The 26037-nt window shown below is 33.3% G+C and overlaps 3 protein-coding genes across 3 annotated transcripts; 1 reads left to right on the top strand and 2 right to left on the bottom strand.

Moving 5' to 3' along the window:
- Positions 1-1763: 1763 nt before the first annotated feature.
- Positions 1764-13088, bottom strand: LOC106759295 (probable inactive serine/threonine-protein kinase scy1). Its single transcript, XM_014642398.2, has 21 exons — positions 12707-13088; positions 12409-12507; positions 12162-12313; positions 11972-12044; positions 11777-11899; positions 11378-11486; positions 9565-9644; positions 9341-9422; positions 7812-7951; positions 7611-7721; positions 7382-7498; positions 7176-7265; positions 6629-6682; positions 6158-6232; positions 5957-6032; positions 5767-5866; positions 5348-5417; positions 4924-4997; positions 3814-3920; positions 2884-3135; positions 1764-2442 (listed from the first exon to the last, which is right to left on the bottom strand). Exons 1-21 carry the CDS (start codon positions 12830-12832, stop codon positions 2171-2173), a joined length of 2382 nt encoding a protein of 793 aa, XP_014497884.1. The 5' UTR covers positions 12833-13088; the 3' UTR covers positions 1764-2170.
- A 2538-nt stretch (positions 13089-15626) lies between these two features.
- LOC106758148 (protein TRIGALACTOSYLDIACYLGLYCEROL 3, chloroplastic) lies at positions 15627-20128 on the top strand. The gene is made up of 10 exons (XM_014641082.2): positions 15627-16193; positions 16362-16490; positions 17196-17291; positions 17382-17459; positions 17546-17607; positions 17755-17830; positions 18035-18142; positions 18652-18827; positions 18935-19019; positions 19715-20128. Exons 1-10 carry the CDS (start codon positions 16005-16007, stop codon positions 19751-19753), a joined length of 1038 nt encoding a protein of 345 aa, XP_014496568.1. The 5' UTR covers positions 15627-16004; the 3' UTR covers positions 19754-20128.
- A 213-nt stretch (positions 20129-20341) lies between these two features.
- Positions 20342-23648, bottom strand: LOC106759583 (leucine-rich repeat receptor-like protein CLAVATA2). The gene has a single exon (XM_014642827.2). The coding sequence runs from the start codon at positions 23289-23291 to the stop codon at positions 21114-21116; it is 2178 nt and encodes a 725-aa protein (XP_014498313.1). The 5' UTR covers positions 23292-23648; the 3' UTR covers positions 20342-21113.
- Between the last annotated feature and the right edge of the window lie 2389 nt (positions 23649-26037).

The following is a 26037-nucleotide window of genomic DNA, read 5'->3' on the forward strand; positions in this document are numbered from 1 at the left end:
GTTGAGAGCGCTAATATACATGGTTGAAAATGAATGACACACACTCAACTGTCCATAACAAAATAACAATCCAAATCAAATAACAAACAAACAACATACACAACCCACAAGAAACCACAAAAAANCCCTAAACCCAAACCTAAAACCGAATACCCAAACACAAATCCNAATACCCAAACCCACAATAAAGGAACTTACCTTCGTCCAGCGATGCTCCAATCCGGAACTTGCCATTTCAGAGCAGTGGAGAGCAATGGAGACGACGAGACTNAGGAGAAGAGTAGTCCATGAGCGTTAATGGAGAAAATGTGAGAGAGAAACCAATTCTGAGAGAGAACCAATCCTTCACATTCAAACTCAAAATGCCAAGGGGTAGAAAAGGAAAACATTCTATCTGAAAACCTCTGCATTTTTCAGACCAAATTTCAAAAAAAATAAAATAAAATAAAATAGCCAATAGCATGTTGACACGTGGTAGTGTCAAATGAGTGTCAAATATATGGTGTCAAAATAACGGGATCCTTTGTCTTATTCCTTTCGCATCGCATCTTTCCTTTTTTTTTTCACAAAAATATGTTTTGGAAACTAATTTTGTATTATGGAGTAATTTATGCATTATGAGATTACTTTCTGAAATGTATTTTTTTAAAATCATAATTTTTTAGACATTAATTTTTAATATGCATTCAGTGCATTTCGGACATTAGTTATGAAAATATTAAATTTAGTTTTTAAGTTAAATGTTTGGAATGCATTAAGTTTTTAAATTAAAACGTAATATTAGAATCTATTTACCACATCGGAGAAATAGTTTTTATAAACGTAAATAAAAAAAAAAATACTCAATTTCAAAATATGTGAATAAAGTTAATTTAAATGTCTTTGGCATAACAAATTAAATTTCTTATATTGCTTTATGTTTATAGTGTCATTGGATAATTCAATCAAAACCCATTACATGAATATTTGGAATGTGTTTGTTTTGGGGAGAAGATTTGAAGAAAAATAAATAAATGAATTTGAGAGATTTAAAGATAATTTGTTATAAATGATTTGATAAATAAAAAAAAATATTTTTTAATAAATTAAAATGTAAAATTATATTTTTTCTTTAAAATTAAAATCAATAGAAAATAAAATTAACAAAAAATTTAATGGGAATTGATTCTGGAAATAAGAATGAGAATCAATTCCCTGAGTCCGGATGCACCAAGAGAATCCATTCCATTCCTACACATGCACTCACAAAATCAATTACATCCCCATACATGAATCTATAATCAATTCCATGTCTTCACACATAACCAAGAATTGATTCCCTCACATCTTCAACCTCATTCACCAGCATCACAAATCACAAACCATGTTCATTCACGGAATATTTGCATAGACAGCGAGAATGGAACATCTCTCTTTTTGAAATTCATCCATCCAAATCAACGTAAAGAAATGCATTTCCTTGTGCAATTATATGTATGATTGTGTGGCAGGTACCAATTGATAATGTTTTGCTAAAGCAGTCAATTTCTTGACTGTTTGAAATATTTTAAGAACACTTTTGGATGTCTTTGTAAATTATTTTGATTTAAACTTAACTTTAAAGCAAAGCTATTTACATACGAATTCTTTTAAACAAATTAGTAACAAAACTTAACAGTTAGAGTAACCAGTCTTTCAACATAAAATTTAAACCTAGAATTTATTTCTGAACATAAAATCATAAACTTAAATTAGGGTAAAGTGATACCTTGCTGCATCCAAAGTGAGAAAAATTTGAACCGTAAATAACAAGGTTAAGTAGATCCAGTAGCGAAAAAACTGTCCTACATATTATCAAACTAATTACATTACATTACATCAAATTGTTCATCAAATAAAAAAGTTAAAACACCCCAAAATATGTAGCAAATATAACACAGCCTTGTTGCCTTACAACAACTTAGAAGATGCTGCCCCGAGGATCCCCCTTCATGTAAAATTATTGGCATGCAAAAGAATAGTATACAAATCAATTTCGTCAATAAAGTCACAAATGTAATTCATATATCATAGAGACGGGTTCTTGTATTTTAACGCGATCAGTGCCACCAAAAGAAAAGGGCAACAACTAGCACTGACATTAACTCTTTCACGGTTTCTTTTGTTTGTTACTTGGCATTGGCAATTTGTATTACATGCCTGATGATGTTCGGTTTATCCGCTGAGCACCTAATTTTGGAGCGGCAGGTTTGGCCACCCTACCTCTGCCAGTGGATAACGGCTTGGCCTTAGTAGTGGGTGCTGGAGCAGCAATGGCAGCCCAAGGATCGTCATCATCGGTTTGAGCTGTTTTCAAATTTAAAGGTCTCGCAGTTTTTGGAGCAGGAGCTGCTATAGATCCCCACAAATCATCGTCCTCGTCCTTGTTCAATTTTGGTGTACTTTTGGACAGCGAATTTGAGGCTATAATTTAAAAATAAAGTAATTAATACAGGCAAATAAATATACTCAGATTTTCCTGGAAATTGTCAAAACATTCATGTAGAGGTCCCAAGCCACATAAATGACAAAGCTCACAGTGCATTCTTAATGAGACGAGTATTTTAATAGAAACGCCAAACCAACATTCAGAGCAGATTGCAAACTTGAATAAGGAATTCATACTCCCATCAATCACTTCATAGATCTTGTGATTATTTGCATCATAAAACACGCAACAGTTTTTCAACTCGTGGTTGTCATATAATCAAGCATAAAAACATCCAACAACATTTTTCTAAAATGTCGTTTACAGGTTTGGGACAACCGTAGATACTTTCAATCAGACACTGAAAATTACTATTAGTTGCTAACTTGCAATCATGGAAACTCGTACCAAAATACTAACAGAGAAATAAAAAATACCTTGTTTTTTCTGTGTAATAGGTTGAGAAACAGGCCGCCTTTGTGCTGCTTGAATGTTTGAAAGAGCTGGAGCTGGCTTTGTCTCTTCAAGTGGTTCCAATTCATCCCACCCATCCCTGTCACTTTCATGATCGTCTTGAATTCCATTTTCAAGTTCTCCCCAGCCATCCGTTGATGTAGGAGATGTAGGGACAGGGTGTTCAGCCAAATCTGTTGTGGAGCTTACACGGGCAGGTGCTGTCGTCTCACTGACTGAATTACCCGAAAAAATTAAAAGAAATAAACATGGATAAATATTGTAAAAACGTACTCATGGAAGGATGGTAACACAATTAAGCAAACTGAATTAAGGCATCTTCAACAGGTAAGATATAGATGCAGAATAGATAGCTTTGTATCTTCCCCAGTGATTTTCCATGTTTGTTCCTTTCTTTTACTTTGTTCATCAGTTAGAATAAAATCACATAAATACCAGATCATATCAACTAGCTATAGTCAGTTGATTCAGGAAAGATCAATCCTCCAAAAGAGAAAAAACATGAGATTGATTTAGTCAACCAAACAAGAAGTGTGACAAAATCGTCTGTTTGACTGTAAACACTGATCATTCATCCTTTGACCGAGGAACTAATCGATATCACTTTCCAGTGATAAAGGAGCTAAACTCATGTTACTCTCAATTGAGGACTAAATTAATATCAATTTTCTTTGGAGAACCAATTCTGTCACTTTCTATGTGGAAATAGAGTAAGTTAAACCAAATTTTTCTTGGACGACCAAAATGATGTCTCTTGTATTTTAAGGGTTTACATTTCCAGCAAGCTCTTTGTTAATGAAACTAGAGAAATTGAAAGATTGTCCACAGTGCTACTTTGATTACTTTGATTGTTTCCAACATTCTCAGGCATTTTCAGTTAGGATTAGCCATACCTGTGGTACCATTAGAAGCTGTTGAAGTGACTGCAGTCGAACTTGCAGAAGCAACGGGAACATGATCAGAAGGTTTACCCTTCAAGGTCAAAGAGCTCATAGCCCATCTGAAAGGTGACAAGGGTTATACTAGTAACAAATTCCTAACAAAAATGTATATAATGTGGGAGGTAACCAATAATAACAATTGTGAGCAATCATGTATTATTAGATACAAGTGCAATAATAAATGTCACGTTGGCAGTTATGGGTAGAAGTTAGGAACAGTAATGTATTGTTAGAAAATGTGACAAACAATTACTTATTCGGCTTTAACGGTTTTGTATTAGAATTAGAAACTACCTTGATGACAGTTATTGATGGAAGCAACTGAAGCTTGTTGTGTATTCAGCTGCTCTGCCAGTAATATACTCCTATGCCTCGTGAAATCGGTAGATGTACTAATAGTGGGTTCCTACCGATTTAACTAATTTATATATGAATTTGCAATCAATTTAGTGCTTCCCTGAATATAGGCAATATTTCGTGTTCTGAAAGCTCATTGTTGAATTATGAAGTTCTAGATTTGAAGAAAGGAGTTGAGGGAAGAAAGACCTCCACTAATATTTTCTTCATATTGAGATGAGCTAAACTACATGATAATGATGATACTCCAAAACTTATTTATACTAATACTAAAGATAAAACCCAAAGATAAGGATCCTAAAAAGATAAGATGATCTAAGATGTGATGTGACAAGATATTCTAAGACAAAAATCAAGAAACTATTGGATACTTTTCCGATGTTCTAACAATCATATTACAAATATTTGTACGCAAGTATGAATGTATGCCTCTGCATAAGTATGCCATCAGTAAGAATCTAAATGCAAAACTCGTATTTAATCATGCATGTGCGTTTGGGTTAGTTACTTTGGCTTTCCGTTTTTGAATGAAAATTTCTCAGATATTTTTGATATAAAAGCCATTTTTGAATGAAAAATTAGATAATCTACACATATTAAGTATTAACACAATGAAATCTAAAATCATAAGTAGATATTAAGTATCTTTTCTCTCCATTTCTTAACATTAAAACTTTCAATCACGCAAAGTTTGAACTGACTTACCCGAGCAAACTAGCATTTCCTGGAACAGATGAGCTTCCCACACTTGCAGCACCAGTGGTATCTGATGCATTTGTCTTTTGACAGAAAACATAACAGCACCACATTAGATGATCATCTTCAAAGACATTATTAGTTAATATAATGGTGATTTCTCAACAATAGTGTCCTTTCCTTCCAATCTTTTATTTAATTACAAAAATTAACAAAGGATACTAGTAGTGAGAGAAAACTATATTATCACAGAGGTGAAATGCAATAGATAGACATGAATTGATAGAAAATAGAAGACAGACACACACACTCAAACATATAAATTCAGCCTTCACACCTAATTTCTTCTATAAAAGAATGACATTACACTCTGGCTGATTTGGGAACCATGATAAGCATCAGAACAACAGCGAAGAACAATTTCGGAGTATACCTTTTCATAGTGTTGCTTGGCTATCTGCAAAAATTGATCAACAGCTTGAAACGCCTTAATCCTAACATCACTGTTTAAACCGTGACAAGAACATTGTGCAATCAATGTCTCAAAAATGACCAAATAATCAACAAAACAATAATAAAAATTATCTCTATAGAATCTAAATGCAAGAACAAACAAACAAAACATCGCATCTCAGCACAAATATAAATACAAATACAAAAGAAGATTCAGAGCATATAAATATATAATTTAGGGAAAAGAGCCATTTCAGCATCAATTAATTACTATACTAAAATGATGAATCAGCCAACTATAAGTACTAACTATTTGGATGAATTAAGTCACTGGAATATTCGTTCTTTTTCACGTGGTAAAGGGGATAGAAGAAATACAAGCTTATACAGAGATATAACCTGTCAGGATCAATTGTGAGCACAACAACATTAGGAAGAATCCGGGTTGCAACTTCAGTGATGTCATAGTAGGAACTGGTGGCACACAAAGCCATAATACCTGAATAATAAAAATTAAATATTATGTAAAAAGAATGTTGGAGAAGTGTAACAACGAAGAAGAACTATAGATAGTGTATGGTTCTGATACCTGCTCCTCTAGCAGGTGGAAAAGTATCACGCAATGCACGAACTGTAAATGCATTGATCAAAACTCTTTTTCTTGTCTGACAAAATAGCATCAAAATTAATTTACCGAAGAAAAATATGCTATAACATTATAAAATAAAACAGCATACTAATTAAATTTCAGAGCACACTAATTAAATTTCAGATAGCATTTGGAACATACTCCCTCGTTTAAGTAACTTCCAATGTTGCCTAGTAATATGGTAGTATTTGTTCTAATTGCTGGTTCTTCATCAACCTACAAAAAAATGCAGATGTAATACATTTCAGAAACGAAAAACCATGAAGACGTGAACATAAAGAAGCAAATAAAAGAAATAAAATTGAAAACTTTCCCCTAAATATGATGCTTTTGTTCCAATAAAAATTGGTAGTGAGGTTATCAGTAAATTTTGAGAAATAAGAGATGGGAGACACGTATGCTTCAAAAAAAGGAGCTGTTTTAATCAATATATTATAAAATTCTAATGGGACGCTTCACTTTTTTCCATCAGCATATCAGTCCCACGTGTTCAAGATTCTTAAAAGCAGTCTAACAATTTAAAAACAAGAACTTTCTCGATGCATCACTTCTTCAGTCATAAACAAGCAGCTTGACTTTTAATTCACTATACAGAGCTTGTTTAGGCAGTACCTGCAACTTTGACAAATACTTCAATAATGATCCTGAGATGGTCCTTTGAGACAACTGCAATTATCAAACAAACCACATTTTAACGAACAATTTTTCAGAGAAATTTCACCAAATAAATATACGATAATATTTGGTGAAGTAGGGAAAACTAATAAAGAAAAGAAACAGTAAGGATACAGGCTGCAAGCTCTAAAGTACATGATACTTTAAGGGTTGATCAGACTTTGATGACTATTCAATGTTATAAATATAACCAATCTAAAGCAAACTAAGCATCTCATTGAAGGGTATTAAACATCATTTAAATCTCATACAACTCAGACCTCTGTTCTGTTACAAAAAGGTAATGGCTTACTGAACACAGATAATTTAGAAGTGTCATCACTTCCCTCAAACAGATATTTCTCAATGTAAATTTCATCATTGTTGGGTCAAACATGATACACCTACACCAATTAGCTATAAATGCTATATGTATGTGGCATTGCACAATAAGACCAGTAGCACTTGTAAATTGTAAAATGAAACCAAGGGAAAATAGGAATACCTTTGGAGCCAGAATTAACATAGACTTCAGAGTCAATTCCCTGAGAAAAGCAGATGTGTCGGAAAACCCAGTAGCAACATGAGGGTAAACCTAGTCATATGTGTCAATAAGAATTTTAAGTATCCACATTGTGAAAAGGAATGTTTCGTATATCCTATGAAAAGGAATTGTCAAGAACAAAGGAGGTAGAGAAATTGAGTACACACTTGCTCATCAACAACTTGTGGTGATAAAGACTCTCCATACTGATCAATATGTTGGAGAAGGCCAACTCGAATAGCTCGATCATTGGAGGCAAATAATTTAACTATTGTAGGAAGTACCTAGATATGAATATAGAAATCCAATACAAGAATGGGGTTGAATCTTAATTGAAGAGTGTAAATAAATTTATGCACTGTAAAAGGGAAAAGGAAATGGTTTACATGTATTTACCTTTACGTTAAACTCCTCAGACGAAAGCCAGGAACCCATTTTCAACAATGCAGTCAAAGCTGACGCAGCAGCTGAACCAAATTCAAGGGCAGAAGCTAATAAAGGAAGTAACTGAAAATACAAAACATAAGAATCATAAAAATTGGATAATAAAAGTTTATCCGATTATATTTTACTATCAGAAATTCAACAGAAATATACCTTCTTCAACACTATCTGGCGAGGAAGTTGCTCAGCTAAATTTGGAAGCTTGCGGAAGAAGGTGTCTCTCTCCACACTATCTTTCAAACTGAGAATTTCCATGAAATGTATAGTGTCTACCAGCTTATTTTGAAAATATTCTGCATATCCATTATTGAAAAAAACAAAACTATATAAAAGATAGGATTTTCATAAAATAATATCATGAGCCCAAGTTATGACAATATCAAAACAGAACCGTTTAGATAGAATGAGTTATACAGATTACTAAAGAAAATTTTCTTTCTTGTTTGCAGGTGATCTGAACAAACTAAAATTATTTTGCATTTAGAGATGCTAAATCTCCATTTAAATAACCATAACCACTTCACAAACACAGTACCTGACAAACTGAATCCCTCTTCCCTTCCTTTCATTGCACAATCAATCCTCTTCACAATAAACTAAAACAACAAAAGATTTATCCTATTGGATGATATTGGCTACACGGATTGAATGACATTAGGCTTGGTTGAAGACCAAATTACCAGGGATTTTATTCAACATGAGATGATAATTTTCTCTGAAGTACTTGGTCTCTTTCTGCCCCCATTTCAATAGAGGTGGCAAAACGGGTCAACTCATCCTATTGTGGTGCGATGAAAATAGGTTGGGCTGGGCCAGCCCACCATGGTTATATGGGCTGAAATTTATAACCCATCCCATCATAGAGTGGGCTGCAGGTTAATAGGCTGACCCACCATTTTTCAATTTAATAAGAAAAAAAAAAAAAAACTGTTTCTTTTTCCAGTTTTGGGCCTATTTAATTGCTTGTTTTGTGGACAATAAAAGTGTCTCAAAACCCACCTCACCTCCCAGGTCATACATCAGTACAATAACAAAGAAATAGGAAAAATATCTCTAACAATAACAATAGTTATTTCAAAACAACCACCGCCATTCACCCTTCCCCCTGTAAAATCAAACGTTTGATAACTGAGAACATTGTAGTTACCATTCATATGTTCTATCTTGCTCCTACTCAAACAAAACCTCTTCAGTTTCAAAGTTTATTTCTAAAAGTTTAAAGCTAACTTTTTCCCTTCATTCCTCAATCAAAAACTATATCATCGATAGAAAACATGCAATTAGGTATTAACTCCATTCTATCCCTGGTAAGCATATCCAAGACTAGATTAAATAAGACTTAGTTGCACATTTTACAACTCAATTACCATCATCCTTTTGCGAATTTTATCACTCAAATTACTTTTTGTGCATTTTACCACCAAATTTTCCATTTCTGAAGATTTTACCACCCTTTTTTTTTGCATATTGTATCATAAAAATGGTAAAAAAAAAAATCATTAATTTGTTCTGATGTATATAATCTCTCTGATACATGTATTCATGTATGTATAGGATCCGATATAGCTTACAATATAAACCACAAAACACATGAATCCTTCAAAGAGGCAAAAAAACTACTATAATGCTAGGTAAACCATTTCCATATATGATTAAGTATAAATACATAAAGGAGAACTCACCGCTATTTTCTATAAGCTTTGATGAGTTTAATCTACGGGAGGGCATGGAACTCAATAGTCGTTGATAATCTGGAAGCAGAGACTGTGAGACAAAAAATAACATAAAAGTGAAAAATGAACTTTTCAAATAAAAAACATAAAAGCAACCAGCAAACTAAAATGTCCTTTTTAATTACTATATGCAGCCATAAAACCATGAAAGAGAAAAGAATGAGGCTACTGACCTTGGGGATGGAACCAGTGTTGCGTAACTCCTCTGTCTTGCTCAACCTCAGACCAGAGAATACCTCATAAATTAGGCAGCCTAAAAATTATGATTTTCAAATATGTAAGACATGGAATGGAAAGGAAAACGGAAAGTGGAAAAAAATCAGTGAACATACAATATCAATCAAAATTTTCACAGTTTTAACTAAAATTACTCATTCTTCCATCGAAAATATTGCCCAGTTCTTCTAACAATTGAAGACTTTCTTAGCGAAGTTTCAAGGAAAGAACTGATTTGACATGATTAGATGTCTGCAGACACAAAATACTCTTGAAGATCAGGAGAGAAACATTGATACCCATTTTGAGGATGACACATTTGAATGACCAAGGAGAAATTTTATCTTGACCAGGTGTGAGGTTATGAACAAAGCATGTGGTACCAAAAGCACAGTGGGGTACCCAATCATTAAAATCAGGCACCCAGTTAGTGAGATAACATGTTGTAAGGATAGCATCTCCCAAAATAGGTGAGGAAGATTATTATGAAGTGTTCAAGTAGTTCTAATAAGATGTTTGCTTCTAAGTTCTATTACACCATTTTGTTGAGTATGAGGACAAGAAGTTTTATGAAGGATACTATGAACTGCTATAATTGGTTAAACAGATATTCACGAGCATTGTCACAACAAAAAGCACATACAAATATACCAAATTGTGTTTTAATTTCATAGGGAAAAAATTGAAATATAGAAAAAACCTTTTCGATTCTTCATCAACCAAATCCAATTTCAAAAAAATAATCATCAATAAAGGTAATAGAAATTTAAAACCGAAAGGGATAACAGTACGAGAAGGACCCCAACTATAATAGTAAACTAAAGAAAAAGGAGATAATGTTCATTTATTAAGACTATCAAGAAAAAACGGGGATAAAGTTCATTCATTAAGACTATCAAGAAAAAGACCGGCAAATATGTTTTCCAAGTTAGCATTATTCACAATTATAAGTAGACATGTTTTAAAAATTTTGTCAAGCCAGGACATTCTAATTGTGCATGAATAATCATTGGAGTGACCTCCAATGCAACATTTGCCATGTTAAACAATAGGAAAGATAAACATTGAGCTGAAATTGTGTATTATTTAGACAGCACATGTGCATTATTTATATTAAGAAAAAGAAAGCAATACAATAAACAGAGGAGATCTTATATCCTCTAATAACAAAGATATGACACAGGAATAATTAAAAATGTTCCTAATAATAGGTATATAATCTAGATTTTTTTTATTATATAGGATCAGCTCCTTAATTCTATAACTATAAAATAAACATTGAAAAACCAGTTCTTTATCTCTTAATTTCCTTTTTCTAGCCCCACATTTTCCATATTATCCCTTTTCCTATTTCATATTCCTAGATAATTTTGAACCAAAATATGTCGGATGACCCTAATAAAGCAGATGATTTTCACATGACCTTGTGTAACTAGTTCCTTCTTGTCTCATTTTTAATAGTTTTAAATTTTGCAAAACACCCCCTAGTGTAATTTCACAAACTAGAAAATAATTTTATTAAATCTTCTCAGTGGAACTACCTAATTCTAAATGAGAACAAAATGTAAAATATTTATTGGGGTCATATGATCAATCAACTAGTCTTGGCAGTAGGCAAGAGGAACTGAAACTTTACCCTAAGCTAGAAACTAAAGACACAAAATAATAGAATATTCTTCCTCCTATGTTCTATTCCTCGATTCCACCATATAAACCAATTTGCTATCACTATGAATTATTATCTAAAAGAACAGGAGAAAAAAAACATACCCATGCCCCAGGAATCAATGGCCCATGGAGGAGACTTCTTAATTGCATCCCAGTCTGATTTTGCCAACTCCATTGGTTTGTATTGTGATCCAACAAGCCACGCATATTGCTAAACAGGAAATATGATAACTTGTGAGCAGAATATTTGGTCCCCCTATTCCATACCTTTATTTCTAAATAAAAAAGCCCAGATCAAATCACTACAAGGGAGCATCGAAAATATCAAATTTGTCATAAATCATATGGAAGTCGTAAAGTTAGAGATGACCAAAATGTATGAACAGACTTAAGGCTGCAAACGAACTAGCATGACATGGCCATTTAAGTGTTACGTAAATTCAAATAGTAGTGCCAAAACATGAAGGAAACAATATATTGCAAACAGAAACACGTATATACCAGCATTTGACCAGAAGATGTTTCATTGCTCCCATCAAACTCAGATAGAACATCGAAAGCGTGAAGCTTCCAGTCCAAAGTCGGTGTAACAACAACACTAGCCAAGCAAACATTGCCGTGAATCTGCAACAAATAAAACTTGTCAATAAATGATTAAAAAAATGAGTAAAAAGAAAGAAACTCATAAATACTCACAAGTTTACAATCATTATTCAAGAAGCTCACAGCTTTAGCTATTTGATGAAGACCCAAAGCATAATATTCATCCCTAAACAAGCAATAACTCTTCACTAAACCAGCAATAACTCTTCACCCAAAAAAACTATAGAACTCCACGCATGCAATAACTCTTCACCCAAAAAAACAACAATAACTCATTTGATACCTTTGTGTACCTTCAAGCCCTAACTCCTTGATTTTCTCAGACAGCGGCATCACAGGTTCAGTCACAATATATATCGTAACCTTCGGCGAACCTGCATCGTAAGTCTCAATCTCAGCGCTGTGAAGAAACGACAATATATTCGGATGCCTAACCTGAAAACCAGCACCACAAAGCCCTATAAAAACCACGCAATCCACAATTCCAAACCAAAAAAAACACTAAAAATTCAAAAATTACGATACTCAACAGTTCGAAGACGCTTGACGCCGTTGCGCGCAGCAGCTAAGTGACCGTCCTGAGCATTGGAGCCAGAGAGAGAAAAGACAGAGACAGGAGAACCGTCGTCCTGAAACAGTGGCGTGGCAGTGTTATACAAAAAAAATAACCGAATAACCATACATGAAAACATAGTCAGTGTACACCTAATTGAAATTCTTCGTTTCACTTCTGGCGTTATAGTATAAGCTATGTCTACAGGTGTAGATTAGATTTAGGTGCTCGTGAAACATATATTAGTGAATTGAAAGGGAAAATGCGGAGACTACCTTGGAGGTGCCGCGAGAGTGAGTCCAGGAGCCCCAGGCGGAAGGGAAAGGTTCGGCTATGTTATACGGTAGATCCTTGAGGCCGGTTCCAGATCCACCAACGACCTCTTTGAGGAATTTGAACATGGTGATCGGAATCGGCAAGAGAGAGGGAGAGCGCGCGGTGGTGGTGGTGGTGGCGGTGGCGAAAGAGAGGAAGAGGGCGCTTACCACGGACGGTGGATGGATGGATCTGATCGAGTGTTGCGCTGTCCAGTGGTGCACACGCGAGACCGTTAGGCAAGGTGAAACACACACCTGTTTTGTATTTGTGAAGCAGTGTTCATAAGCTCCAATTTTCAGATTAATTGGTCCCTTGAAATTGGGGAATATACACTATAATTACAGGATCTGGATGCAGGCTCACTGCACTATTGTACCCTTATTTTATAATTATTATAGTATTAATTTGTTAAGATTAAAGAAATAAAGATATTTTAGTCTAAATATAGCAGCATATTTTATTTCATGTGCTCTTCTATTAGATTAAGTATGTAAAAAAATACCTATGTCTCATATTAAATCCGCGATAGATAATTGATATATATGAATATTTATTATTCAAAACTTGTTATTATTTTTATAAACGGGTCGGATGTGGATATTATATTATTCGTAGCCGTGGATATTCATTATCCGAAAAAAAAAATTATTAAGTTAAATTAATTAAAATTAACATTAATTTATTTAATTAAAATTACACTATGAGAAGTATACTAATCAGAATTAAATTGTTATTTATGGACAATTAACTGGTATTAACAGCTTAGATTGCCTTACTTTTTACCAAATATATGATATTGATTATTGATTATTGGGTTTGATTGCCTAAAAATATACTGCACTAATTAACAGTCAAATTGTCTTACTCTTTACAAAATATACAGTATTAATTATTGATTATTTGGGTTTGATTGCTAGACCTTTTTATATCTTCGGTCGGAGTGTCTTCTGCACGTCAACAACCCATCGAAGTGGATGACATTGTTAAAAAGGATTGAAGATCAAAAGAGAACAAAGCAAAGAAGGACGACTGACCCTCGCACCAATTCAACCGAAAGAAAAATTAAATTTTAATTTATATTTAATTTATATTATATTATATTTTATATATTTTTTTGTAATTCTATTTAAATTTTATTTTAATAATTTATAAAAATATATTTTTTTATATATTTGTGGGTATCTGCGGATATCCACAAGTTTTAAAATATCCACAGATATTTTTTAAACGAGTATCCACGGATATGTGCGGGTTTTAAAATATCTGCGGATATTTTTTAAGCAAGTATCCGTGCAGATAACGGGTAAATTTTTTTTATCAAGTCGGGTTACGAGTAGACACTATTCATGCTCGATCCGACTCATTGTCATCCTTAAATATATTAACCTTAGACATTAATAAATATACAATGAACAAAAGATAACAAACTGTTTTTCAATCCTATAGTGTATATAATTTAATTATCATGTATTATAAGATAGTGTGTATAAGAAGTTTTTTGTTGACTTTTATAATAACTACTTTAAAATATCAATGATTTGCGAATACCAATAAAATAATTATTTTCATTGAATGAAAATGTAAAACTATTTTACATTAGTTTTATATTCGCATCATAAGCGTTAAAGTGTTGATATATTGGTGTGTTACATTCTTAAATAGATGGGTTGTGAAGGGGGAAGGACATGGTTGAAAGGTGACAGAAAAAGAAGATTGGCCATAAGATTTATTTGACTTAATATGGGTTTGATTTATTTATATGGATATGAATATAACTTTATCTAGTTTAACATATATTTAATTGTATTTAGCTTGATTTTTATTTAGTTTGGTATAAATTTTATTTGACTCAATTTAATTTGTGTTGTACTTAATTTGATTTGTTGTGATTTTAATTTATCTTAGTCCAATGTTATTCGATTTAATTTAATTTAACACGAGTTTAATTTAATTTTATTCTATTTAGATTTGACTCAACTATATTCTATGTGTGTTTAACTTGACTTCATCATAAACTGGTATTATTTGATTTAGTACGAAGTGATTCATCTATACTTGATCTAATATGGATCCAACTCAATTTAGTTTTATGTGAGTTTGATCTAATTTAACCTAACACGGGCCTATTACAATCCATCTAATGTGGTTCCTACCCAACTTGATACGAGGTGCACTTAACATGGTTAGGTTCACATAGACTTAACTCAATTGAGTTTGAAATAGGTCCATCCAAGTTATTACAACTTGAACAACCTTAGTTTGATTTGAACCCAACATAATATTTGGTTAACGTAAGATACTTAATTCAAATTCATCCAACAATGTTTATACTAATTTGGAATTTACTTTAACAAATATGGATTCCACTTAACTCAATCTAACCTTAACACGACTTGATCTGATCGACACGAGTTCAATTTAATTTGATCTAACATATGTCAAACATGTTTTAACTTGACTAAACATGTATAAAACCAAAACATAACTTATCGTGATCCATGCTAAACTTCACTCAATTCAACATTACTTGAATCAAGTCTAACTCAATTTATTATTGACTAATTTATCTCCTTTCAATACACCTAGTACTAACAATAACACGCTCCGACACAATGATAACCATAATCTAATAAGTGGTTAAAAACTTTAAGAAAACTAAAAAGGCTACAAAGTTATACTTGTGATACGGGCAAAGACAACATTAACGTTAAACTAACCAAAATAAACATCATTTTAACAAAAAAGAAATAGGACTTAATTAAAAGTAAAAGAAATAAAATTTAATAATTGAAATTTTACGAATTACATGACTTGCCAATTAATTTAAACATAATTTATTGTGGCAGAAAAGAAATTGTCAAAAAGATGGAGTTGTGAAAATGGGTGAAAGAGATTGTAAAGTTGCGTGTGTGAAATTGGGAGGGTGAGAGGGACGAGCATAGATCATAGCACATGATTCTGAGTGTTGATTTGTCTTCTTCCCTTCCAATTTTAATCCGCGGTAAGCCTAAACTAAACGAAACTCTGTCGATACTTTGCTACAATTAGAGAGAAACAAAGACAAAGAAACAGAATCAGGTCTTCCCCAACCCCAAGCAACAAAAAAACCACCGGCCATTTCCATTTGACCATCATTGCTACTTTGAAAGGAAACTCTAAACCCCATATGAATCACATGCTTTCCATCTCATAACACAACAACCCCACTTATATTAATTCTTCTCTTCTCTTTTTCTTTCTTCATTCCTCATTACCATGGTTTCCCTGTCAACCACCACCCCCTTTCTACCCTTCACTGCACAAAACGCTTCCACCAGAATCCTTTCTCCCAACACCTTCCGTTACACCAAGCACCGTCACAGGGATCACAGGAAGGTTGTGTGCGCCTGCATCGCACCTCCGCAGAACTTCAAGAGCCAGGACTCTTCCCCTGTTAATTTCAATGTAAATGTCTATAATTTGATTTCGCTTTTTGGTTCAGTAATCAGATTTTGTTGTTGGGGTTGGTGTTAAGTGAGTCTGGGGTTCTGGGTAAACATAAAGTTTTGTTTTTGTTTTTGTTTTGTTTTTCCCTTCCAATGGATATCTGGCTGACATCAAGGTTGTTGCCAGGGTTTACACAAATCAGAACAGCTGAGCGCGGCGCGGGATCAGGATGATGATTCTGATGTTCTTATTGAGTGTAAAGATGTGTACAAATCTTTCGGGGAAAAGAAAATCTTAAATGGTGTCAGCTTCAAGGTGAGGGGTTTTGTACTTGACAATGGTTTTCGTTATATCACTTTGCTATGCACTCGTAGGAAAGGAAAATGAATTGAGTTTTTTCCTTGACTTAAAATCAATTATAACACTGAACTTTCATTGAACCTCTCTCTTATAACTTCCGTGAAAGGTAAAGTAGATAAGTTAATCATAACTGTGAGAGAAACTAATTTCCTCCTGTAAATGATTATAGAGAAATTTATGCAACATGTCCATATCCTTATGTTTGGTTTGCTTCTTTTGTTGTTTTCTGTCGAGTGTGCTATCTAGCACGAAATAATGAAGTGGTGAATGCTTACAACAATGACAACCAAGTCTTGACCCTTGTGTTAGGTTTGTGATACGGACCAAACAACTTTGTTGAGCTCCATTACATACCTGTTTTTTGATTAATTCATTTAAGGAAAGAAGTGGGTTAAATGAAAACCAGTTGTCAATAGGGTCGTCTTAAAAATTTTGGATGCTATGTTCTAATGACGAAAATTAGATCCATCCATATTTGGGATGCAAAAATACAAAATAAAAGGACGGTGCAAATTTGTGAGCTTTTAAAACATGGAGTCTCAATAAAAGAGGGTCTGCTTGAATAGGTTGTTTTGCGGGCCTAATTGTCGGTGGTAGTAGGGGAGATCTAGCTGACATGGAGTTTGCTAATTTTTTTTTTCTTTTTTATATAATGAATAGATCAGGCACGGTGAAGCTGTTGGAATAATTGGTCCCTCTGGGACTGGTAAATCTACAGTTTTGAAGATTATAGCAGGACTTCTTGCCCCGGATAAGGTAAGTATTTGGTTTGAGATTATGGTTATTTGATTTTAGTTTCATTCAAATGAGTTCATTTCTTGAATGCTATCACTGTCAAATTAACAGGGGGAAGTTTACATTCGAGGAAAAAAGAGGGTTGGTTTAGTAAGCGATGATAACCTATCTGGTCTTCGGATTGGATTAGTAAGTGTCAGAGTAATATGCAATGTGCTACTTCTTGGGCGCTATTATGCTTCCATTGTAATTTTCTACATTTAATCTGTAAACAGGTTTTCCAAAGTGCCGCACTCTTTGATTCTTTGTCTGTTCGTGAAAATGTTGGTTTTCTCTTGTAAGACAACTTCCCCTTTTAAACTTCAGTTCATTTCTTACATTGTCGTCTAAAATGTGATAAAGTTGATTGATTAAATAGTTTTTTTCTCTTCTATTCTTCTAAGACTATTTTATATGTTTTGTTTTGACCTATTTAATTGTTCAGGTATGAACACTCGAGTATGTCTGAGGACCAGATATCAGAGCTTGTCAAGGAAACCTTGGCTGCAGTTGGATTGAAGGTATGCATCTGGTTCAAAACCATGAACACCAGGCAGCAGATACTGCATAAAGGGTAGCAGCAGTGGCATACATTTCCTTTCTGCCACTGAGAAAGTTGCTCCATACTCATACTACTGGATTGCTGTTAACTACTGCTTTCTTCCATTTTTGTTGCATAGTCATTATGTTTTACAAAAGATTAACTTCTCACCCGTTTTTTACAGGGAGTTGAAGATCGGTTGCCTTCTGAATTATCAGGTGGGATGAAAAAGCGAGTTGCTTTAGCTCGATCTATTATCTGTGACACCACAAAGGAATCAATTGAGCCAGAGGTGTGTTAGCTTCCCATTTCTATCCTCTGTTATTGTTTGAAATTTTTACTACTAGAGAAGAGTGCATTAGAACTTTAATTCTTGGGTCCTTATGTTTCAAGCATAAGTGAGTCATTAGTTTCAAGCAGTGTTACAGGAGGGGGGTGGATATTAGGCACTCCTAGGTTAGTTCATGTTAAAAATGAGTGAAGGACTAAAGAGGGATTTGAATTGTGACAACCTTGCTTGCATAGCGAGGAGGGTAGACATTGGTTGGAACTATAGTTACTATCGATGATGGCTCAGGTTATCTGTATAATCACTTATGAACTATAGTCATATGAAAGCCTGCCACTTTGTGTTGGTTACTATAGGAAAAAAGAACTATAGTTGATGGTCACATAAATTTCCAACAATGGAGATTATTTTTGGATCTAACACAGTGTAACATTCACTGTTTTTTAATCAACATGTGGCATCCTCTTCTCTCTCTTCTGTTTATAAAATATACGCATCATCATTCTGTACAGGTGCTTTTATATGACGAACCAACTGCTGGACTTGATCCTATTGCATCTACTGTTGTTGAGGATCTGATTCGCTCAGTGCACATAAAAGGACGAGATGCTCGTGGAAAACCTGGGAATATTGCATCTTATGTGGTTGTTACTCACCAACATAGTACCATTAAAAGAGCCATTGATAGGTGATCAATTTTTTCATAATGATTGGATGTGTTTCCTGTCCCCTTAAGCCTCTTAATTTGCCCAGAATTCATGTACCCTAATTTGCTAAGTTACTTCATATATACAGATTGTTGTTTCTACACAAGGGAACGATTGTTTGGGAAGGAATGACTCATGAATTTACAACTACAACAAATCCAATTGTTCAGCAGGTTAGTTGTTTTGCTTTACGAGTAAACAAGGACTTGTTTCTGAAATCTTTTACTGTGGGACATCAATTTCTTATCTAGGGACGGTATCTAAATATAATATTTAGAAAGGTTTATATAAAAGAAAGTACTACTTTTCTGTTCAAACTTCAGATATATTGTCCGTGAGAGAATGCACCTTGGTTCACATTATTTGAAGATCTTGCTTCTTTACAAAAGTCTGCTTTGATTGGGTTCCTTGCTTGTTTCTTTTATTTTTTTCTTGTGAAGGAGGCTAATACTTTTTATTTTTTCATTTGAAACACTGTCCCCAGAGGATCCAAAACTGAAATTGTTCTCGATTTGAATGATTTCAAGAAATGAAAGAGATTGCTAGTATTATTCATGTGTGTGAAAAATAAGAAGTAATATATGATGAGAATGACTTATAATTCTTTTTTTTTTTTTGTTTAGTAGAGTCCGAGAAGAATGTTTTTAACTTGGATTAGGAATTGCGATTATACATTAACCATATCTCATGAATTTTATACATTTCTTTCTAAACATTTATTACCCGTATCCAAAATATTTTGAGAATTTATTTGTAATCACAGATAAACATTGTACCTATATAAGTGATTTTTTTTTTGTACAAAATTCAATCTTCTCTAAATAGTAATGTTAATAACTGATAGTGTGAACTTTTGTTATTGTGGCAGTTTGCATCCGGCAGCCTAGATGGTCCTATCAAATATTAGAACACTACTGAAATTGTAAAGTAGAGAACAACACGATTACGGCTGGTTTTGGCTATCCTGGAATGTGCACATACAAATGGACAATAAGCTGGTTGCAACAAGGATTAACATCAATAGAATTGGCTACCTGCATTGGATTAGAGGCCGACAATAACAATTTTTCCTTTTTATAGTTAGAGGACAATTTATTATTACTGTTATTGATGACTAAATTCATTGGCAATAGAAGGTGCTTTGATGCACGCCTGATGTTAGAAAAGATTGGTGGAACAGATGTATTTAGTTCTATGCGGAGAGTTTGATGTGCTAGATTATGTTTTTGTAAGCAAATCATTACAATCAATAAATCTGCTTCATGGTTTTCAATTTTCCTTAGTCCCAAGTCCTCCCCTAATCATATTTGTAATCAGTGTTCTGCTGTCAAATATCGTGAAGACCTTTAGTACGGAACATGTACGTTTTATCAAAATATTCTTAACACTTCATTCAGCCATTTTAACTACTTATAACTAAGTATTAAATAATTCTTATACTTTTCATGTAATAATTTTACTTTCACCAACTACTTTCAATTTTACTCAACTAATGTCTAGGAACACTCTTTCACATTCTTGTAATTATAAAGACAACAAAATAAAGTTGATCACATAAGATGGTGTTGTGATTGTAATAATAATCTTAAATATATGAAAATCTGCTCCATATATCTTGTCTGCACATACCACTCCTCACTATACTTCATCAACGGGCGATCTCAAGGCAAAACACCTATGGGGAAAAGTTAGGTTCCCCAAGCCAAGAAAAGAGCTAGGTTAATCTAGAATGATACAAGTTCTCTTCAACTAAACATTCTTGCAAATCTGCAGTTTGATGAACAAGATCAAAGTTTCACCATAACTAGACCAAATCAGTATGTTTCCTGCTGCTGACCCTTCACCACATTGATTATGAATATTGGATGCAGTGATGCAATCTAATCTAACTGCAACCAGTTCAGCAAAAGAGAACAACCGCCAACAAAACGATGAAAGATTGATCTCTACTCGGATCACATGTTCACCACAACCATCTATTCTTTTCCTGGCCGAATGATGCAGGACTAGTCTTCACTTAGATAAAGCCGATCGCCAGTTACGGGTGTTCTTTAAACCTTTTGCAACTCATCATAACATTTTGATCCTATTGTTCTGATTCTGAGACACTTGTTCATTACTCATGAGATAACACTGGTGAAGTTGATGGCCAGATAGTATTGCTAGTCAAATAAACTGTATGTTCACTTAAAACTGAGAAGCCAGCTACCAGATTACAAATTGGAATTTACATGAGATTTGTAACTATCACTATCACAAAAATCAAATCAAACTTTGGTTTGAAGAATGTAATTTCTCGCCCTTGCTGAACAGAAGAGAACAACAACACCAAAATCAAAACTAACAAAGGCACTGATAAAGAAAATCCCCAGAGATATTGGTCCCTCCGTCCTATCTTCCCTGAAAGAACTTCCTTGCACAGATTGAGTCCTTCCATCATCACATACGCCACTGGAAGATTCCATGCACAGATCCGGGTTTCCAGCAAATGCACCAGGAAATCTCCCATATCCTTGCTTCTGGGGAACATACCCGGAAAAACAGTTGTAAGACAGATTCAAAATGGACAGATCTTGAAGGCTAGAAATGTTTCCTGGAATATGCCCTGACAAGGAATTATGTGACAAATCTAAGGCTTTCAAACTCTGCATTTTCTGCAGACCTGGAAGCTGTCCATAGAGAAAGTTGCATGACAAATTCAGATATTCTAGGCCAGCCAGACCAAATAAGCCCCTTGGAATCTCTCCATGGAGCAAGTTGCTGGATAAATCGATTCCAACCATTGAGGATAGATGATAAGTGAAAGTGAGTTGATTGCTATCAGAAACAACATCTGAAAATCTCAGTTGAACGTCTTTTGCTGCAACCAATGGCTCTTTAACAGTGACATTCCTAGTGTTAAATATCAAGCTACCCTTAAAATTAATATCAGGGATGAAGCCAGAAAACTTGTTATGTGAGAAATCCATTGTTTCTATTGCGTCAAATGTGAACAACCAACTAGGCAAATTTCCACTGAACTTATTCTGAGCAAGGGACAAATACCTGAGGTTTGACCATTTCGTTATTGCGTCATTCAAGGATCCAGAAAGCTCATTGGAACTAAAATCTACAATCTCGAGAGATTTACATCCTGCCAGAGTGAGTGGGATAGCCCCGGAAAACCTGTTGTTGCTTATATCCAGTATCCTCAAGATATCCAATGCATCAAACTCCGGTTGAATTACCCCAGAAAGATTGTTGTTATTCAGTATTAGAGCATACAGCTGAAAGCACCCAACAATGCTGAATGGAATGGTACCAGACAAAGCGTTGTGTGAGAAATCAATGACCTGAAGATAGGTTAAATTTCCAATTCTGGCAGGAATTTCTCCAGAGAGAATATTGTGAGAGAGAAACAAGGCCTGCAAAGTTTTCAACTCAGTAATTCTCACAGGAATTTCACCAGAGAATTGATTGTGAGAAAGGTCAAGAAGAACAAGGCCAACAAGTTTCTCGGTAGTCTCAGCAATTTTACTAGGAATAGGACCAGAAAAATCATTATAACTCAAGTCCAAAACAAGAAGTTTCAATGAAAACATAAGCCTAGGATATATTCTATACTTCAAATGGTTCCCTGACAGGTTCAAATGAGTCAAAGCTTGCAAGGAAGCAATACATGCAGGCAGTCCCCCAACAATAGAATTATTAGACAAATTCAACACAGTCAGAGACTGAACTGAAGCTGAAAAGCAAGGCAAAGTACCAGCAAACTGATTGGAAGCAAGATTGAGCACAACCAAAGGCTGCTGAAAACCAACAAGATTACCAGACAAGAGATTGTTCCCAAGGTCCAAATACTTGAGGGACTTCAAGTAAAGAAGGCTCTCAGGTATGCCCCCACGGAATGAACACACACCAAGATGTAGCCTTTCCAGATTTGTAGAGAAGTTTCCAATCCAAGCAGGCAGTGGACCACCCAAACCAGGGTTCCCACTCAAAACAAGATCAGTGAGGTGCCTGAGCCTCATAAAAGAGTCTGGTATCCCACCGTGAAACCTGTTATAGCTGAGATCAATAACTCTTAGGTTGAGCAAATTTCCAAAACATTCAGGAAGAAGGGAAGTGAAGTTGTTGTGGGACAACCCCACCTTGGTGAGATACGAAAGCTGGCACAAACTGGGGTGGATTTGGCCTGAAAGGTTCATACTAGTTAGGTTGATGGAAAGCACCCTCCCAGTTCTGTTGTCACAGGTGATTCCAGTCCATGAAGTGCAGTTGGAGGCTGCCCAGTTGGACAAACTCTGGTAAGGGTCTTGCAGTCTTGACCTGAACAGAAGAAGAGAGGCTTTATCTTGTAGGTGAACATCAATTGAGAGTGAAGGGGTTGCACAGAGAAGAATCACGGAGAGGAGAGTGAAGGGGTGGCATAAACGGTGGAGGGGCGTGGTGTGTGCCATCAGCATCAGCGTGAGAGTAAAGGTAAAATTTTGAGGAGGGGGAAGAAGAGTTTGAAGGAAAAAAGGAAGTGGGGGGTTGAGGATTTGAAGATTAGAATGAAAACATGATGAAATGGACAGAAAGAGATAAAGAGAAGGAAAAGAGGAACATCGTCTTACACATTGGTCTTAGGTTGGTTGGTTGTGTTGTGTCACGCTGATAAAGTGAGAGTGTTACAGGTAAAAGGAGGAGGGTTTAGGTTAGATGAACAAAATAAAGTGGCTTTGTTCTGCTTCTTAGTTCTCTCACTTTACTCTCTTTCTCTCTGTTGCATAACACTTTATCCCTTTTTTAAGTTTCTCTTCTTACTGTGTTGTGTCCCAGAAAACCTTTGTTCTTCTTATATATATATATATATATATATATATATATATATATATATATATATATATATATATATATATATATATATATATAAAGGTTGGAAAATAAAACCAAGGTAGAGATTCCATTCTTCATCACTCTCTCTCTCTCTCATTGCATGCCCATGTCAAAAGAATCGCATGATCCAGATATCTATTAATTGATTAATATATGGTTTATTATAGCCATAAACATTGTCAATGATTTGTAAAAATATATATTTTGAATGATTACTTCTTTATATATTAGAGAAACACTTTTATGATATGAAATGAAAGTTTATTATAAATAATTCATAAATTGAAAAGATTTAAATGCATACAAATAACTTGTTTTAAAAAATATATTTTTTACTAATATTAAAAAAAGTTAAAATTAGACAAAAAAAAAACTTATTTTATTAAGAAACTCTGTGAAATTGTAAAATTTCTTCTATCCCTTATAAGTATAGTCACTTAATATATTTCAGAAAAAATGTGTCCTTTTGATTTTTTTTTTCTTTTTTTTTTTTGCAAAATTTTGGTTCTTTTATCCAACTAAAAATTATTAAATACTAAATTTAATATATAAATAATTAATGGATTTAAAAGTGGAAATAAAAAACAATGTATTTGGCAAAAATATAATATAGGGATTAAAAGTATAGGTTTATAGAACTGTATTTTTAAAATTATAAAATGTAAAGTTATATAGTGAAAATTTCTATAAATCCCTCGAAAATTTAAAAATGTGTTATTGTTATTTATAGAAATCCAATATTTTGATGTGCCCAAACTCTAATTTATCATCTTCATAATAATAATAACAAGTTTATAACCATTTAGACGTCTCTATTTTCGTAAGGTATTCCCAATTTGGTCTCTTTCTTTTAAATCTTCCCAATTCCGTATAAGTGTTAATTTGAAACAAATTAGCCCTTACCGTTAAAAATTGTTAACGGTGTTAAAATTGTGCAGAGGTGAGTAGATGACGTGGTTAAAATTCTCCTTTTGAAGTGTTAAAATTGTGCAGAGGTGTTAAAATTGTGCAGAGGTGCACAATTTTAACACCGTTAACAATTTTTAACGGCAGAAGCTAATTTGTTTCAAATTAACACTTATAAGGACTCAATTGGAAAGATTTAAAAGAAAAGAACCAAATTAAGAATACCTTACGAAAATAGAGACGCCTAAATAGTTTTAACCTAATAATAATAAATCCATTTGAAAGAGAAAAACTATTCTAAATACAATAAAATAATTTTACACGGTCATCTACTTAAACATTATTTTGTATAATCATTCATTTAATTTTTATTTTTTATGATAATTTTTTTTAGTCATACTATATGTTATTTACAACTAAATAGCAGTGCAAAATCATATCACTAAAATACTATAGCTTTTTTAACTATGATAACAATTTATGGATTTAAATATTTCTTTAGCTACCTTTTCACTTTTAAATGTTATTTTTTTACATAAATATTAATTTTTTGTTTAATTACGTATCAAATTTCTATAATATTAGTTGATTCTTTATCAATTCCTTTTTGTTTATTGAGTATCAAAACTTCTTATATTTTTCAATTCTGCTGATTAATTTGTTCGTTAACTAAGTTATGAGACGATTCTTTTTTCAATAATTTTATTTATTGCTCTCTTCTAAGAAAAATATGAAGGTTATACAACAATTAAAGAATTATCCTATAATGATAATATCATTCTTAATGTTCAACACCTTTTCAATAAAATAATAATAGAACTCAATGGTTATTTTTCAATAACCGTAATATTATGTTATATTAATAATAAATTTCATATTCATGTAGAGAGATTAGTAAAATAACAATCAAATAAAAAGAATTCAATTAAGAGATATAAAAACTTTAAATATTTACTAAATCAATTTTTTTAATAAAAATAAAAAACATACTCAAATTTATCAAAAATTTAAAATTTAATTAATTGTATGTTTTATAAATAATTTATTTTTTGATTGAACGAAGGGCGTAAATATATTATTCACTGTATAATCCTTTTCAAAAATAAACAATTTAAACAGTCAAACTTAGATTTCCATTAATCGCACGTTTTTTAAATTTTTTTTTTTTTATCCCACGTTTATGTCTAGTTTCATTTTCACTTTATTTACGTAAGTTAATAAGACATTTTCCTTTATTGTGTTTGTTACATACAATTCCTTTTATTTATAAAGCGTGTCAAATTCTTCATATTTGTTAAGGTTTTATTTGTTTGTCTTTTAATTTAAAAAAAAATGACTTGTAGGTTACATTTTTAGTTTACTTACAAATATAAAAGATATTTTTAAAGCTAGAAATAATTTTACGTTTTTAAAAGTTACTCTAAA

Source organism: Vigna radiata, chromosome 4, assembly GCF_000741045.1.
Source record: "Vigna radiata var. radiata cultivar VC1973A chromosome 4, Vradiata_ver6, whole genome shotgun sequence".
Classification (NCBI taxonomy): domain Eukaryota; kingdom Viridiplantae; phylum Streptophyta; class Magnoliopsida; order Fabales; family Fabaceae; genus Vigna; species Vigna radiata.

Coding starts and splice junctions, on each gene's coding strand:
- LOC106758148 (XM_014641082.2), top strand. CDS start 16,005: ATGGTTTCCCTGTCAACCACCACCCCCTTTCTACCCTTCACTGCACAA. Junction 16,194..16,361: donor CTTCCCCTGTTAATTTCAAT/GTAAATGTCTAT, acceptor GGTTGTTGCCAG/GGTTTACACAAATCAGAACA. Junction 18,143..18,651: donor AGGAATCAATTGAGCCAGAG/GTGTGTTAGCTT, acceptor CATTCTGTACAG/GTGCTTTTATATGACGAACC.
- LOC106759295 (XM_014642398.2), bottom strand. CDS start 12,832: ATGTTCAAATTCCTCAAAGAGGTCGTTGGTGGATCTGGAACCGGCCTC. Junction 6,683..7,175: donor TGTTAATTCTGGCTCCAAAG/GTATTCCTATTT, acceptor TGATAATTGCAG/TTGTCTCAAAGGACCATCTC. Junction 5,867..5,956: donor TCCACCTGCTAGAGGAGCAG/GTATCAGAACCA, acceptor TTTATTATTCAG/GTATTATGGCTTTGTGTGCC.
- LOC106759583 (XM_014642827.2), bottom strand. CDS start 23,291: ATGCTGATGGCACACACCACGCCCCTCCACCGTTTATGCCACCCCTTC.